Source organism: Eurytemora carolleeae, unplaced genomic scaffold, assembly GCF_000591075.1.
Source record: "Eurytemora carolleeae unplaced genomic scaffold, Eaff_2.0 scaffold946, whole genome shotgun sequence".
Classification (NCBI taxonomy): Eukaryota; Metazoa; Arthropoda; class Copepoda; order Calanoida; family Temoridae; genus Eurytemora; species Eurytemora carolleeae.
Genome location: NW_019397009.1, coordinates 83,884 through 100,170, shown reverse-complemented (window position 1 = coordinate 100,170; position 16,287 = coordinate 83,884). Strand labels below are relative to the sequence as shown.

At 33.2% G+C, this 16,287-nt stretch overlaps 1 protein-coding gene across 1 annotated transcript in view; it reads left to right on the top strand.

Moving 5' to 3' along the window:
• Window positions 1–13,833, top strand: part of LOC111711068 (cell surface glycoprotein 1) — a gene marked incomplete in the record, with an annotated part of 21,049 nt that extends 7,216 nt beyond the window's left edge. Inside the window, 11 exon segments of the mRNA XM_023485315.1 lie at window positions 257–309; window positions 967–1,216; window positions 2,930–3,057; window positions 3,847–3,886; window positions 4,327–4,425; window positions 4,908–5,246; window positions 5,858–5,900; window positions 6,186–6,727; window positions 6,982–7,847; window positions 8,847–9,035; window positions 13,104–13,833. Of these exon segments, the coding sequence (XP_023341083.1) occupies window positions 257–309; window positions 967–1,216; window positions 2,930–3,057; window positions 3,847–3,886; window positions 4,327–4,425; window positions 4,908–5,246; window positions 5,858–5,900; window positions 6,186–6,727; window positions 6,982–7,847; window positions 8,847–9,035; window positions 13,104–13,227 (2,673 nt within the window).
• Between the last annotated feature and the right edge of the window lie 2,454 nt (window positions 13,834–16,287).

Below are 16,287 nucleotides of genomic sequence, written 5' to 3'. Positions count from 1 at the left end.
AACATAATGTTGTCTAGGTGTATATCTGTTTTAACATAATAATGTTGTCTAGGTGTATATCTGTTTTAACATAATAATGTTGTCTAGGTGTATATCTGTTTTAACATAATAATGTTGTCTAGGTGTATATCTGTTTTAACATAATAATGTTGTCTAGGTGTATATCTGTTTTAACATAATAATGTTGTCTAGGTTTATATCTGTTTTAACATAATGTTGTCTAGGTGTATATCTGTTTTAACATAATATTGTCTAGGTGTATATCTGGCAGGTCCCATGGATCCTAGTTCTCAGCCTTATCTTTCCCAGGTAAAGATCCAGACTGTAATGAAATGTTGAATCAATTTTACAGACCAGGTCAACAGTTTGGCCTTATGTTTTACCTAACTAATGTCCTATAGTTTTTGTAGCCCTTGACATGTAAATTTTTAGACAGCTGTAAAACACTTGTTTTTAGCTTTGTTTTAAAGAAGTAATTGGCAAAATTCTCATCGATTTTTTGTTGACAGATTGAAATCTTTTAATCACTGTGCTTTAGGAACTCAAAGTCTAATTTTCATATCCTATATACCTGTGCTACCTCCTCGTACAAACCCACAATATTTCAAACATTGCCAATTTGATATAGAAGTAATAGTTTGGAACAATATATAATAATTGGTCTACCACATCACGTTGCAAAGATGTTGGGATAAGAGAATAAGAATTTGATGAGAGGTTAATATATCACCTGTAAAAACGCTTGATTGAATAAATTTTGAATTATNTTTTCCTGAAAGATGTTCAAATTTCAAACTCTAGAAAAACAAATTTTGTAAGGCTTAGAAACCGTAAAGTTTTGGTTTTCAGACATTTCCTTTAGAGTTCAATAACACTTAGAATTAAAAATCTATTATGACGAATCGGCCTTTTTTCCATTAAAAGTCAATTGAACTTATGTGTTTGATGACATTGATTCGTTTTAAGATTTGTCCTGTCCTACGTTCCTGATGCAGGAAATCCAGGCCCTCGCGAGGGAGTGGAATCAGCTCAGGGAGTGAGAGGAGGGAGGGAGTGGGAATGGGGAGGGATAGAGCAGGGTTGGGATCCAGCGAGGAGGGCAAAATCCCTCGCTTTCCTCGGGAGGGACGAGGAGGGGGAGGAGGAGGAGAAGAAGAACGAAAATGATGAAAATGATAAAAATGAGAACGAGGTTGAGAATGAGACTGAGGAACCAGTAATTACTGAATCTGAAACTACAAACTGGAAATCTTAATCATCAAATCTTTCAAGGTTCATAATTAGAGGGACATTAGCCTTGACCCTCACCACTCTTTGTTTATGTTCATATCCATATCTTTTTCATCAACTGTAATCTATATCCATATCCATATCCATATCCATATACAATATCCAAATTCATATCTTTATCATCAGCTGTAATCTATATCCATATCCATATACAATATCCAAATTCATATATTTATCTTCAGCTGTAATCTATATCCATATCCATATCCATATCCATAAAAAATATCCAAATTCATATCTTTATCATCAGCTGTAATCTATATCCATATCCATATACAATATCCAAATTCATATATTTATCTTCAGCTGTAATCTATATCCATATCCATATCCATATACAATATCCAAATTCATATCTTTGTCATCCACTGTAATCTATATTCATATCCATGTACAATATCCTAATACATTTCTTTCCATATTCATTTTCATATTTATGTTTATTCATATCCTTATCCTTATCCAATAAACCTGTCCATAATCCTATTTATAACTGTATCCATATCTCTATCCATATCCATATTCCTGTCCAATAAACCTGTCCATAATCCTATTTGTAACTGTATCCATATCTCTATCCATATCCATATTCCTATCCAATAAACCTGTCCATAATCCTATTTATAACTGTATTCATATCTCTATCCATATCCACATTCCTATCCAATAAACCTGTCCTTTATCCTATTTATAACTGTATCCATATCTCTATTCTTATCCCTATCCATATTTATATCAATACACCATGTTTATATCCATACCTAATGAATAATGATATCTAGCTGAATCCATGTCCATTACAAAATCCATACCAATATCCCAATCTATATCCCTGTCCATATCTGTTGAATTGCAATTTTTATCCATATCCATATCAGTATTAAAATCCTTGTTCATTTGATTATTGATATCCATGATTTTGGAAAAACTTGGAATGGATAAGTGTATAGATCATAAGTCAAGATTTATAATTTACAATTTTCATTATCCATATCCATAGATCTATAGATCTCGTGCAATCTTAATCCAAATCCATATAAATTTCCCTTCGCGATGTAGAGAATTTCTTTCTGCATTTAAATTCTAATGTTTTGTGTCAAATTGTAAAATTTTTGAACTGTTCATAAAAATAAAGGTTGTCAAAAAAGTCTTTTACCATTAAAATGTTAATTTAAAAAATTTTTGACCGACAATACATGATAATGAGGGACGTATTCAGTAATTAGTTTATAGGCTTACATTTTTTTCTGTATAGGGGTGTGGGGGGGGGGGCTAAGCACCAGTTTGGGCACAAAAAACCTGGAAATCATGGATTTCACTGATCCAAGGGGGGCTAGGCCCCCATAGCCCCCATCCCAAATATCCTCTGATGACAAGTCATTTTTATGTTTATTGTCTCTCTTGGCATAATTTCCATCCAACATCAGGCACTTCAAAGTTTTACAAAAATTACCTCCTGAACATCAAAAAACCGTTCAACTTTCTTTTGATACACACTTTGTCCTTACATTTAAAGACAACCTCTAAGTCGTCTTTCAACATCCCATGAAATCAAATATATGGGCGGGGCCGGGGGGGGGGGGCACTTTCCATGAAAACGACTCTAAACTGTTTAAAACTGTAATTACTGGTTAAAAAGGAGAAGAAACCTCCACAGCTGAACGTGAGTGATAAGAATAGTCCGTATGCTCTGATAGATAAATATTTCCCGGAGAGAGAAAGCTATTTTTACCAGAACAAGAACAGTTTTGTGCAACAATATGCGAGGAAAATTGGATAAACACATAAATATTTATAAATTAATTTTTTATTGTTATTTAAAACTCAAAGCAATATAAATAACTTTTAAAATCTAAAAAAGTGAATTTATCATAAAAAATGAGCCTATGATATCAGCCTAAAACTTTGAATAAGTAACTAACCATCACTTGCCTCTGATGTTTAAAATTTCTATTCACTAGCCTTATAGGGCGCTTCGCGCCCATCTTCTAAATTAATTGTGAACATGTTCTCTTTGTGTACATCGTAAAACAAAACAAAAATAATTCGCGNAACTTTTAAAAACAAATTTTTAAAAATTTGATCATTCATAAACCTTCCCTGGGGTCCCTAGATGTCCCACAAAAAATTTGGGCCCGATCGGTTCAGCCGTTTTGACGTTTATTGGATACAAACAAACAAACAAACAAACAGACAGACAAGCCAAATTTATATATAGATGCAACCTGGCTTCGTTAACCTTTCATATTTTTAGTTTTAAATTTTGAGTCAAAGATTGAAATAGCAAAGATTAACACTTTGAGCTTGGAAAGATGGTATAGACAATTACAGTTTGTGGCAAGTGATCAGTTGATTTACTCTCTTTTACTCTTTAATCAAAAGATAGACAGTCGACTTTTTATTAAGAAATGATTGCGCAAAATGTGAAAGTTTAATTTTTTTAGCAACTTTTGAAAAATCTGAGCATTTGTCACAGCCTAATATTTTGTTATATTTATCTCACATTATATTCGAAAGATCAAACTTTTGTTTGTTGTTTATCCTTTGTTCATTAAGGGAACTAAAGCCAAGTATAGGAAACCTGGATCCTGAAGAGGTAAATTTTAAAATAATTAAATTTTGAAAAAAACAAAACATTATGAACTATAAAGTCATTTTTTTGCATTTTGATATTCTCTGATATAATCTTTTGTGTCTTGTCAAGTTTTTCAAGATTGCAATGTCCGATTTTAAACCTTTATATAATCAAAAATGTGGAAGATATCGTTGTTGTTCTGACTCGAAGAGTGTTTATTTCTTTGAGTTTCTCCATTGCTTCTTATAAAAAGCAATGCGCAAGTCAGAGAAACCGCGAATGAAAATAAACATTTAAAAGAAATAAAAACATCAATAAAAACATACTGGACTTGATCAGACAAAGACAGTAAAGGGTATCGTTGTAAATCTGACATTGCCATCTTTGTATCGAGTGTAACTTGAAATTACGCTAACAGTCCCTTTAATATGATAGGTTAGGTTCTATATTCTGTGTTCTAGGTTTGGCTGGTAAAGGATAATCTGCTTGTTCTCCGAGGTGGTTCTACACCTGATAGGAACGGAATAGATGATGTTTGGGAACCATTAGACGACTTTCAGGTAAACTTAAATTTACTAATTTCTATATCTTCACAATCTGATATTTGAAACATTGATTATTTAATCTGACAGTAGTTTGAAATATCAAAGGACTTCACGACATTGGGTTGCAAAAATAAAGGGATAAGAACATTTAGTTTGTGACAAAAACTCAATTCCGTTGAGTCTTTAACTTTTTGTAAGTTTTTATGTTCAAATAAAAAAACCTAGTCAAAACCTGTATCTTTCAAAATTTAAATTTGAAAATCTAAAAATTTTATTATTTTAACGAATTGAGTCTTTGCCACAAACTCTTACATTTTAATCCCTATATATTTGCAACCTATGTCGTAGACCCTAGATATTTCAATTTATGAATTATGTTAGATCAAATAGTCTTAGTTTGAAATATCAAAGGTTCACGCAATCAGGTTGCAAAGATATATATAGTGATTGACAAATTTGATTTTGTGGCAAAAACTAAAATTGTTTTCCTGTTGTAGGCTCCTTATCGTGAACCTGTTCTTCCTCCTCCTGATTTCGACCCGGAGACCCTAGACCTCGGTGTAGGTGTTCCTGTTCATGAGATAGATTCACACCGGGAGAATATTCTCCGACAGAGGGAGGAGGACCAGCTCCGACAGAGGGAGGAGGATCAGCTCCGACAGAGGGAGGAGGATCAGCTCCGACGTGAGGAAGAGTTGAGGACCAGGATTGAGAATCTAGGTTCTGAAACTGAGACAGAGAACGAGATTGATGTAATATCTCCGGTGTCCTCCTCAACCCGTCCTAGTCCTGAGTCAGAGAACCATCACATTCAGCAGATTCTTCAACCTTTCAAGGAACAGTTTTTAACAAAACATCTTAGTTCTTTTATACTTATTCCAGAAGTGAAAGGAGTTGATTAGTTTCCTTTTTCTTCTAATGCCGTGGACATTTTTTATTTCAAACTATGAATTCGAATTGATCAAATGGTCAAATTGAAATGTCAAAGGTTTACACCATAAGGTTGCAAAAATGTAATTATGAGAAAATTAAAGTTTAATGCAAGAAATTAGTTCCTTTTTATCATTTTATTTGGCATTTAAGAAAGCTTTAAATTACTTAAAAATTTCAAGACGAAATCATGGTTTGTCTAACAAAATTTGAATGAATTCACACATATTTACTATTTATCTTTTCATTCTTTTTATTTCTGAATTTTACTCTTTAATCCTGGCCTCATGCTGATCATTTATTACAAGCCAGTCATAAACTAGATTGAAATTAAGTCAAATCTTTTGTCAAGAATTAACTCCAAATATGGTGTTAATCCTTCACGTTAAAATTAATCGGTGTTATAAATTGAATAATCATTGGCCCGATACCACCCGCCCCTGTAGAACACCATTCTGTAAATCATTTGATTTTTTTCAATTAACAAAATAATGTTTAAAAATACTGTTATTTGTAGGAAGAGGTTTCGGCTGGTAGCCCTGATTATAGATCTTTTCTAGGCAAGATTTAAATAATTCTTAAAAATACAATTTTCACAAAATCCATAAAAAATAGAAAGATCTTATTTTTGTGTTGAGTTTACCTATGATTTTAAACTAATGTAAGGTTTAGTTGTGTGCACAGTTTTCTTGTAAATATTCATGATATTTAACTAATGTAAGGTTTGGTTGTGTGCACAGTTTTCTTGTAAATATTCATGATTTTCATATTTCTCCGAACTAATCAACTGCCTCTAGAACAAGGTTTCAATTCTTCAAATCCAAATTTATTTAAATTTTTCTCAGACGAGGTGACTCAGTTTATTTCTCAAATGGAAAACTTTCACGCTGAGAAAAAGATAAAGCCCGACAGAGAGAGTTCTCAGGGTACACTCGAGAACAAGGAGCAAATTCCCAGTTCTTTGAACATCCCTGATCCGGAACTGAAACCCAGTCAGGAAAATAAAATCAACGAGATTTCGGAGAAGCATGTTCAACCCAAACCTCACGAGATCAGTACACTTCCTCCCTTCTTCACTCCGAGACCAGATTCAGACGGGATTTCGTTCCGACCCGACCCGGCTCAAAGAGCACTCTTTTCACAACCTGGAGACACTGAACCTTGGGAGAAGCATCCAACGTTTTACTCCTCTCCAGTTTCAGAAGTTTATGCTTCAACAGGATCCTTTCCGTCCTCTACTCCTCCCACTTCTCCAGATAGTTCAACACCTTCTCCTACAAGATCTTCAACACTAGCCCCCTCTCCTATTCCTTCCCCATCTCCATCTCCCTCTGCTTCTCCTTCTCCTAGTTCGATTTCAACCCTTGGTCCAGTTTCTACAATTGAGGAAACCTTATTAAAAATATTGTTATACAACCAGAATTAAAAGGGAGGGGCGGGGCGGGGGGGGGGGTATTTAAGGAAAAACTGCGAATAAAAATAAAGCTGTGCCAATTTAATTCATAATTTGACTACACCTCATATTTTGCAAACTCGGCGTAAGGCGTTCCAGGTCAAAACGCTAAAGTCAAGTTCATCAACCTGAATTTGAGTAGATTAAAGTTGATGGTTGAATATAATTAATATGGTTTTGCTTCTCAGGATTGGTTCAGCTTGTTTCCAAGATTTAGCACGGAACCAACCTTTCTCCGGGATAGAGAATACCAGACTCCGAGACAACGAAGTACAACAACCCCTCGACCTGACGTTACACCTTCTCCTTACCCGTCCTTTATCAGTTCTTCTCCACATTCCTTTATCAGTTCTCCATATCCTTCCTTCTCCTCCTTCCCAACCCAACCGTCATCTTCTCTGCAGCAGCAGAATTCTAAATCCTTTAAAGAGGTACAAAGAGAAAGCAAACCCTTCCAACCTTCTCGGCAGGAAAAATCATTTAACTCCGGAGATCTTAGAACCTCGTCCCGTTCAGAGGAATCTTCTCATAGTATCAGACAAAAGGATGAAAGATTGTTTCATCAGTGGAACTCTGGGGCCCGGAGAACAACTCCTAAACCCAACCCTGCTCCGGGTGGGAAGGAGAACTGGTGGGACGGTATACCAGAGATACCTGGATCAGATCTGCTCCGTCATTACTCCAGAACCTTTGAAAATGAAATATCTCCGGTTCTGGCCAGTTTAAACCCTGCGGCTAGAACAGAAGAGATTTCGCAGCCTAGATCTGATAATGTTAGACCTGAAACTAGGGTGCTTACTCCTAGGATAGGTTCACAATTACATACATCTCACGGTGCTAGTTCAGACCAGTACCCGGAGAGACAAACACGTCCTAGAGCTGAGATTAGATCATTTCCTAAACCTATGTACTCCGGGTTTGTTCCTGTAACCTCACCCCCAGTACTCTCCGGTTCTCCTGGTCCTACACCACTCAGTCTCTTCAGCTCTGTCCCGGAGAACATTGACGAACACGCCGTCTTCGATCTTTCCCGTCATGTAGAGTTCGGTACAAGGTAAGGAGAAAATACTATTTTAAAAACTGTTTATCGTTTATACAAACAAAATAAGGAATCAGAGTTTGGAAATTATTTAACATCAAGGTTCAACTATAACCTCACTATAGTACTTTTCCAAATCAACTTGAAACAATTGGGCAGTAAAAGCTGTTCCTACATATATCAAATACTTCTAGCTTTTTATAGAGGAATTGAGTCTTTGCCACAAACTCCGATAGTATAATCCCTATATCTTTGCAACCCAATGTCGTAGACCTTTGATATTTTAAAGTATGAATTCTGTTAGATCACATAATTTAAGTTTGAAATATCAAGGTCTACACCCCTACTCACTCTAAGAAGTTTCAAATTTTCATCTAACAAAATTTGTTGGAGCAACAGCATCAAATTCACCTTAGCACAATCATTCGTCAAATTTTGTTGAATGATTCTGCTAAGGTGAATTTGATGCCGGTGCTCCAACAAATTTTGTTAAAGGGAGTGTTCGCGAAAAATGAAAGGGGGTATGGGCTTAATGTGATAAAAAAGCACTTTTGATCGCTACTAATCTTACTTCTATCTGTTGCGCCTAAAAGGTGAAAATTGTTATAGACGTCTCATACCGAATAACTAAGCGCCCATACAAATTGAGAAATTTGCAACATACGACTTAGCCCGTAAAAAAATCAATTTAATTTCAAACAAATCATTCAGATATTACAACCTATAGTCATCGATTATCTTTCGCCACATTTNACATTTATTCAAGAATTTATTTTCAATTCCCCACTACCCTGAGTTCTACCATTTATATACAAATCAATACACATCTTTATTTTTAAAATTTAAATTATTACTACTTTAACTACCTTCTATTTACCTGACATAAAGCTAATGTGAAAAATAAGGCATTTTATACATACAGGCAGGGATAGGGTTAATTTACACTGATGCAAAAACGGTTTAACTGCGTTTCACCCAGGTTTAATGCCATTTAAATCTTATTGTTTTATCCAGAATCCCGAGCAGTAGAGATCATTACGATCCCCCCAATCCAACACCTTGGTCCAGATCACCGCAGTATCACCAGAACGATGTTGACCCTGTCTCTCGTCGGCAGGGTCCTCCCAACATTTCGCGCCAAAACCTTCCTCGTCTTCAAAATCAGAGACAACGGCAAAATGACCGGCCTGCACCACAGCCTAGGTTAGTTGCAATCAAAATTTTGACAACATAGATCAAAAAAGTTTGTCCTAGATACTTAAAGGGACTGTAAATATAATTTCAAGTGACTCTTCATGAAAAGATGGCAATGTCCGATTCACAACTGTACCTTTGAAAGCTTTGTTTGATCACGATTGAATTAGATTGTTTGCTTTTAAAAGTTACTTGTGCATTTCTTGATTCAGAAACACTGGAAATTGTTAGAATTAAACACTATCGGATAACGACGTTAGTTTCCATGCGTTTGATCAGATTAAGGTTTCAAGGGTGCCGTTATGAATCACGCATGCTCCTTCAAAGGAAGTGAACACGTGTCTCAAACTCTAATTTTCTACCTTTATCTTTGTAACCTAATGGTGTAAACCTTTGATATTTTAAACTAATCCTATTTGATCTGCCACAGAATTCTTAGTCTTAAGTGTTAAAGGTTAAAAACATCAGGTTGTCAAGCTATATGGATAAAAAAGTAGAATTTGTGTTCAATTTCTTAAACATATTACATCAATTTGAGGGTTATCTGAAAAAGAAAACTTTTAAGATTTGAATGTTTATTCCAAGTACTTGACAATTAAAAATTAATGTTAAATAAAATTATCAGGAATAAACTGTATGACATTTTTTGTTTGTTTTTAAATTCATCATTTGTTTGTTTTGTAATTAAAACGAAAATTAAAATGAAAATTCAGATAAACATTTTTTTAGAAAGAAATTATAAGTTTTTAATTTTTTTGATTGATTTTTAAGAACAAGACAAGAAAAAGTTTAGATAGTGAATTTTATTATTGTTAATTAAAAAGAATAATTTTTATAAGAAAATAAGAACGTAGAGAAAGGTTTAAGAGGTTGAAACATTTTAGCCACAAAGTAAAACTACAATTTCTACAAAATGTACTTTTACTCTTTTGCGACTGCGCAAATAGCCAAAATTATGTTGCCAGATGTTATAAGCATTCAGGCCTATATAAGCCTACAAACATTGTAATATTTTCAGTATTAACTCACATTATTAATAAAAACCCATTTAGCAAAAACCTATATATTAATACTAAGAATGATTGTTTAAACTTATAGATTGGACTTGAATAGTATCTAGTGTTGGAGAGATAGTTAGTTGTCTCCCAGCTAGTATAAATACTGTTTGAAAAAGAGACAATAAGTGAAAACTTCCATTTAGCACTAAGAATGATTGTTTAAGCTTATAGCCTTGGATTTGAATAAGTATCTATATCTAGTGTTGGAGAGATAGTTAGTTGTCTCCCAGCTAGTATAAATACTGTTTGAAAAAGAGAAAATAAGTGAAAACTTCCATTTAGCACTAAGAATGATTGTTTAAGCTTATAGCCTTGGATTTGAATAAGTATCTAGTGTTTGGAGAGATAATAATTATCTCCCAGCTAGTATAAATACTGTTTGAAAANCGTTAAAGGGACTGTACGTTAAAGGGACTGTACGTTAAAGGGACTGTACGTTAAAGGGACTGTACGTTAAAGGGACTGTACGTTAAAGGGACTGTACGTTAAAGGGACTGTACGTTAAAGGGACTGTACGTTAAAGGGACTGTACGTTAAAGGGACTGTACGTTAAAGGGACTGTACGTTAAAGGGACTGTACGTTAAAGGGACTGTACGTTAAAGGGACTGTACGTTAAAGGGACTGTACGTTAAAGGGACTGTACGTTAAAGGGACTGTACGTTAAAGGGACTGTACGTTAAAGGGACTGTACGTTAAAGGGACTGTATGTTAAAGGGACTGTACGTTAAAGGGACTGTACGTTAAAGAGACTGTACGTTAAAGGAACTGCACGTTAAAAGGACTGTACTTTAAAGGGACTGTACGTTAAAAGGACTTACGTTAAAGGGACTGTACGCGTTAACTAACTAACCCGCCATATAAAGATGGCAATGTCTGATTTGCAAAGGTTTAAAAGGTTTCTCTGGTAAAGTATGAATTAGACATTATTATAATTTTTTAAAACTGATTATTTTCAGTTGTGAGTTCTCTACACTAAGTGCACATTTTTACTGGAGAAAAACTTAACTTTAATTCACTTTTAAACCTAGAAAAACTACAATATCTTCCACATTATTGATCACATAAAGGTGTTAAGGGTACCATTGTGAATCGGGCATTATGATTTTTGCATGGTAGGTCACTTGAAATTATGCTCTGCCAACCTTTAAAGTTCTTTTAAAACTTGCAAAAATGCAAAAAACTTTTTAAAAATATTTTTTGTACAACCGTGGTGGACCAGTAAACATGGAGTATCTTGCCAGAGATGTCGACCTTTTAAATTCAAGCTGTTGGAAGATTGATTAAGAACGAGAATTGTTTGTTGGCACCCAGACTCTAAACATATATAGTTCATACAGACCAGATGCAATATTTATCTGTCTGTCAGTTTTTCTTTTGCTTTTCAGTCTGTCTGTATTTTTTTATGTATGTGTATTTTTTCTCTTTATTATTAACTTTGTCTCTTGTCTAATTTTAGGTCGATTCGGGTAGTATTTTCCATTTATGTCAAAATTTAGTAAGTTTAAAGTAAGATTTAAATCTTAAATGTTTACAATCATAACTCTTCTTTTTGAAGAACTATTGAAAAGAACCATAATGCCTTAACTCTCATAAATTTTGTTGAGAATATATGCAGTGTAATTTGTTTATTTCTTAAAAACCATCGTTAGTAGGGGCGGAAACCAGAAACCTTTAAAAGGTCTAAATGAAAATTACGCAAGATTACGCAGTAACTGATGTGCTGTAATGGTCTAAATTGGTCACAGACTCGCGTAATTAGCCCCAGGACCGTGAATATAAAAACTTATATCTCTGTATGAAAAGAACACGAGTTTAAAAAGTCCTGTGAAAAATGAGAATAGATTTAGATGTAATTGTATAATAGATGTAATTGTATAACTGTTTTGGATAAAAAGTGTTAAAAATGCTTCAATTCAAGCGAATCTAAGAGATAAAAAGAGGAGAAGAATTATTGCAACATAGCTTTATTCATAGTGTAGATGTATATATTTAAAGGAACTGTCAGCCTAATTTTAAATTACCCTCGGTTCAGAGCGTCACATGTCAATTCACAACGATACCCTTTATTCCTTTATCGATTAGCCTTATTTCGGTCTTAGAAATATATTTAAATTCTTCATTGCCTCTGCTGCACAAAATGTGAAATTAGAAATAAATGTTGACATGAACTTACGTCAATAGGTCCTTTAATATCTGCGGTTGTCATGCATGCATCAGATTAGATAATATATTAACAGATTTTTGGTTAATTTCCGCTTTGCAGGATTACATAATACATATACAAAGTACGGCTTGAAATTGCAAACTATTATCGACAGTTTTGCAATCAAAAGTATGCAAAGAATTCTGCAAAAATAAATCTATTATAATGGAGACAATTACATCAAGATTAAGACTTAAAGAGTTTTTAGTATAAAGTATATTAATGAAGTTAATTTGAAATGAATGTCCAGCGTCTTTAAATTGCAAACAAAAAATTGCGCAAAAACTTTGCATTGTACATATAAAATTCTATGTAATAAGAGTTTTGAAATTCATAACGTAAGTTTTGCAATACACGGGCAGCTGGAGTACATATGAATTTCCGAGCCGGGTCAACCTTTCCGGTTCCAGTTTGTACTGTACCTAGCTCTATGGACAGGACTAGCCGGTGCAACAAGGTTGACGTGGTCAGACTTTATGCTTCATATAGGTTGAATTTACTTTTACTAAAGGGGCAGAGGTGCGTGAATAATAATGTGAAATGTTTTAACGAATTTAAACACCTAAAATGGGAATAATATCGGTTGCTTGTATTAAGCGCCTTTTTGCATTTGAAAAAATTTAACGAATGAATTTTCTAATGGCGCTATTTCTTTGCAATCTGATGGTATAAACCGATGATTTTTTTTGGACACATACAGACAAACAAACAGACAAGATATGCATTATACAGATATATAAAAGTTTCTAATTAGAAATATTTTTTATCCCTTTTATTTCTTAAAATTTCTTTTTTATTTCAAATATTTTTTTTAGACAAAGACGACCTGCGGAACCTACAGCAATCGATAGAGCTGGTTCTGGTGACGTAAGATACGTGTCATTCTACAGCGGGGGCCGGGGAGGTAAAGCCTGGGGGTATAGTTACAATCTAGGCTAACCGTACCGTACATAACCAGTACAGTACACGCAGCGTATTTATGTGAATTATAGCTGTGTATTTCTGTAACTTTACAATGTACATGGTTTCAGCTATGCAACTTGAAATACACTTGCGGAAGTGTACTGCAAAAACGTGAAGTAACAAAATATTTTGTAAGAAACAATTGGTCATTATGGAGATATGCTTGATAGCAGCACATCGGCTTTGTTAATTTATTAAAACAATGGGATGAAAATGTACTCATCTGACAGCTTGACTTCGAATAATCTAGAAATAGTTATCATTGATAAAAACTATCAATAATTATCATGCAAGTTTATTTTCTTTGGTTTATTTTCTTGTTTTATTATACCAGCTGTAAATACTTAAAAGCTTGTTAAAGCTGAAAGTTTAAAAGATTGTGATCGTTATTTAAAGCAAATTATACAGCTAATTATGCCAGCATGCCCTTTATACCCATTGACATTTCAATTTAAGTAATTACAACAGTATGAAAAGTATTTCTTTTACTACAACTAGTTGTATAACCAAATAGATTCTAATACAATAGATGGCAACGAAGAATTTTTACACTCTTAGTACAGCTGTATTCTGACGTCACAAGTGTCAATTCAGTTTTCTGTGTCCGACAAAATTATTAATAATAGTGATAATTTTAGTGCTTATCTTACAGTAAAATAAGTGCAATTCTATGGTTTCTTTATTTTCTATTTTTACACATTTTTTTTTATTTAATCTTGAAAAACAAGTCAACTAATTTGAGAAAATTTCGTTTTCCTTGTTATATATTGACGTTGTTTATAATTAGTCCATTTCTCTGTTGCCACCTATTGTACTTGACAATATTTGTGTGTAACATCTGTAATACATATGAACTGAAAATTTTAGCTTTAATGTTATCGTAAATACGTTATATTGTAAATATTTGTTCTGTGACAAAATTAAATAAAAAGATTTAGATGTACTTAAAAATGTAGATGTACTCTTACTAAGATATAATCGTACTCTTATTAAGATGCAGATGTACTCGTGCAAAGATGTAGATGTACTCTTACAAAGATATAGATGTTCTCTTTCTAAGATGTAGATATACTCTTATAAAGATATATGTTCTCTTTCTAAAATGTAGATATACTCTTACAAAGATATATGTTCTCTTTCTAAGATGTAGGTATACTCTTACAAAGATATATATGTTCTCTTTCTAAGATGTAGATATACTCTTACAAAGATATATATGTTCTCTTTCTAAGATGTAGGTATACTCTTACAAAGATATATATGTTCTCTTTCTAAGATGTAGATGTACTCTTACAAAGATATATATTTTCTCTTTCTAAGATGTAGGTATACTCTTACAAAGATATAGATGTTCTCTTTCTAAGATGTAGATATACTCTTACAAAGATATAGATGATCTCAAAAGATGAATTTGAAGATGAGAACATGAGTATAAAGATTACTTAATTAATTAGATGAACTCAAACAAAAATGAAAATGTACTTGTATAAAGATATAGGTGTACTCTTACAAATATGTATGTACTCGTATGAACATAAATACGGAGATTTACTCGTGAAAAAATGCAGAAAACTACTAAAATTATGTAGATGATGATGTTCTCTTATAAAGATTTAGCTATGTACTCGATTAAAGATGAATTCATACAAAAATTTAGATGTACTCGTATAAAAATGAAGGTGTACGCATACAATTATATAGCTGTATTCGCACAATGATGTACAATGCACAATGATGTACTCATAACAAGATGATAAATATAGATGTACATGTACTGTAGAAAGATGCAGATTTTACTCGTACAATAATGAATATGTATTCATACAATGATGTAGATGTACTTATATAAAGATGTAGATTTACTCTTACAATGATGTAGTTGTACTCATATGTAAAGGTATATCAATCACAAAAAAGGCATATATGTACTAGTACACAGATGTAGAATATAGATATATGTCAAAAAAAACGTCCAGATGTACTCATACAAATATGTAAGAATGAGAGATATATCGTAGATTTGTGTATTAAAAAAGATCAAGCCTGTCAATTTCCTAAACAAATAGGAATAGAGGACTTTTCTGTTCATAGTATACAATTCCTTTTCTGTCCATGGTATACAATCCCTTTTCTGTTCAAGGTATACAATCCCTTTTCTGTTCATGGTATACAATTCCTTTTCTGTTCATGGTATACAATCCCTTTTCTGTTCATGGTATACAATTCCTTTTCTGTTCATGGTATACAATCCCTTTTCTGTTCATGGTATACAATCCCTTTTCTGTTCATGGTATACAATTCCTTTTCTGTTCATGGTATACAATCCCTTTTCTGTTCATGATATACAATCCCTTTTCTGTTCATGGTATACAATCCCTTTTCTGTTCATGGTATACAATCCCTTTTCTGTTCATGGTATACAATCCCTTTTCTGTTCATGGTATACAACCCCTTTTCTGCTCATGGTATACAATCCCTTTTCTGATCATGGCATACAATCCCTTTTCTGTTCATGGTATACAATCCCTTTTTTTCATGGCATACAATCCCTTTTCTGTTCATGGCATACAATCCCTTTTCTGTTCATGGTATACAATCCCTTTTTTGTATCTTGAGATTACTGCATAGTTTAACAAGTGATAACAAATATTTTTCTAAATCATCCTGACTTGACAATATATGCATAATTAGAATGATTGCCTCAGGCCGACAAGTGCATGGTTTAGTCAAGTATATGTAAACCTGATACAAAACTTGATGTTGCATAAGCTGGTATTTATAGATAATTATTATTTATAGGATATATTTAAAGCATAAACCCTCAAATATATTATTTATAGGATATATTTAAACCATAAACCCTCAAATATATTATTTATAGGATATATTTAAAGCATAAACCCTCAAATATATTATTTATAGGATATATTTAAAGCATAAACCCTCAAATATATTATTTATAGGATATATTTAAAGAATAAACCCTCAGATATATTATATATAGGATATAATTAAAGCATAAAACCTCAAATATAT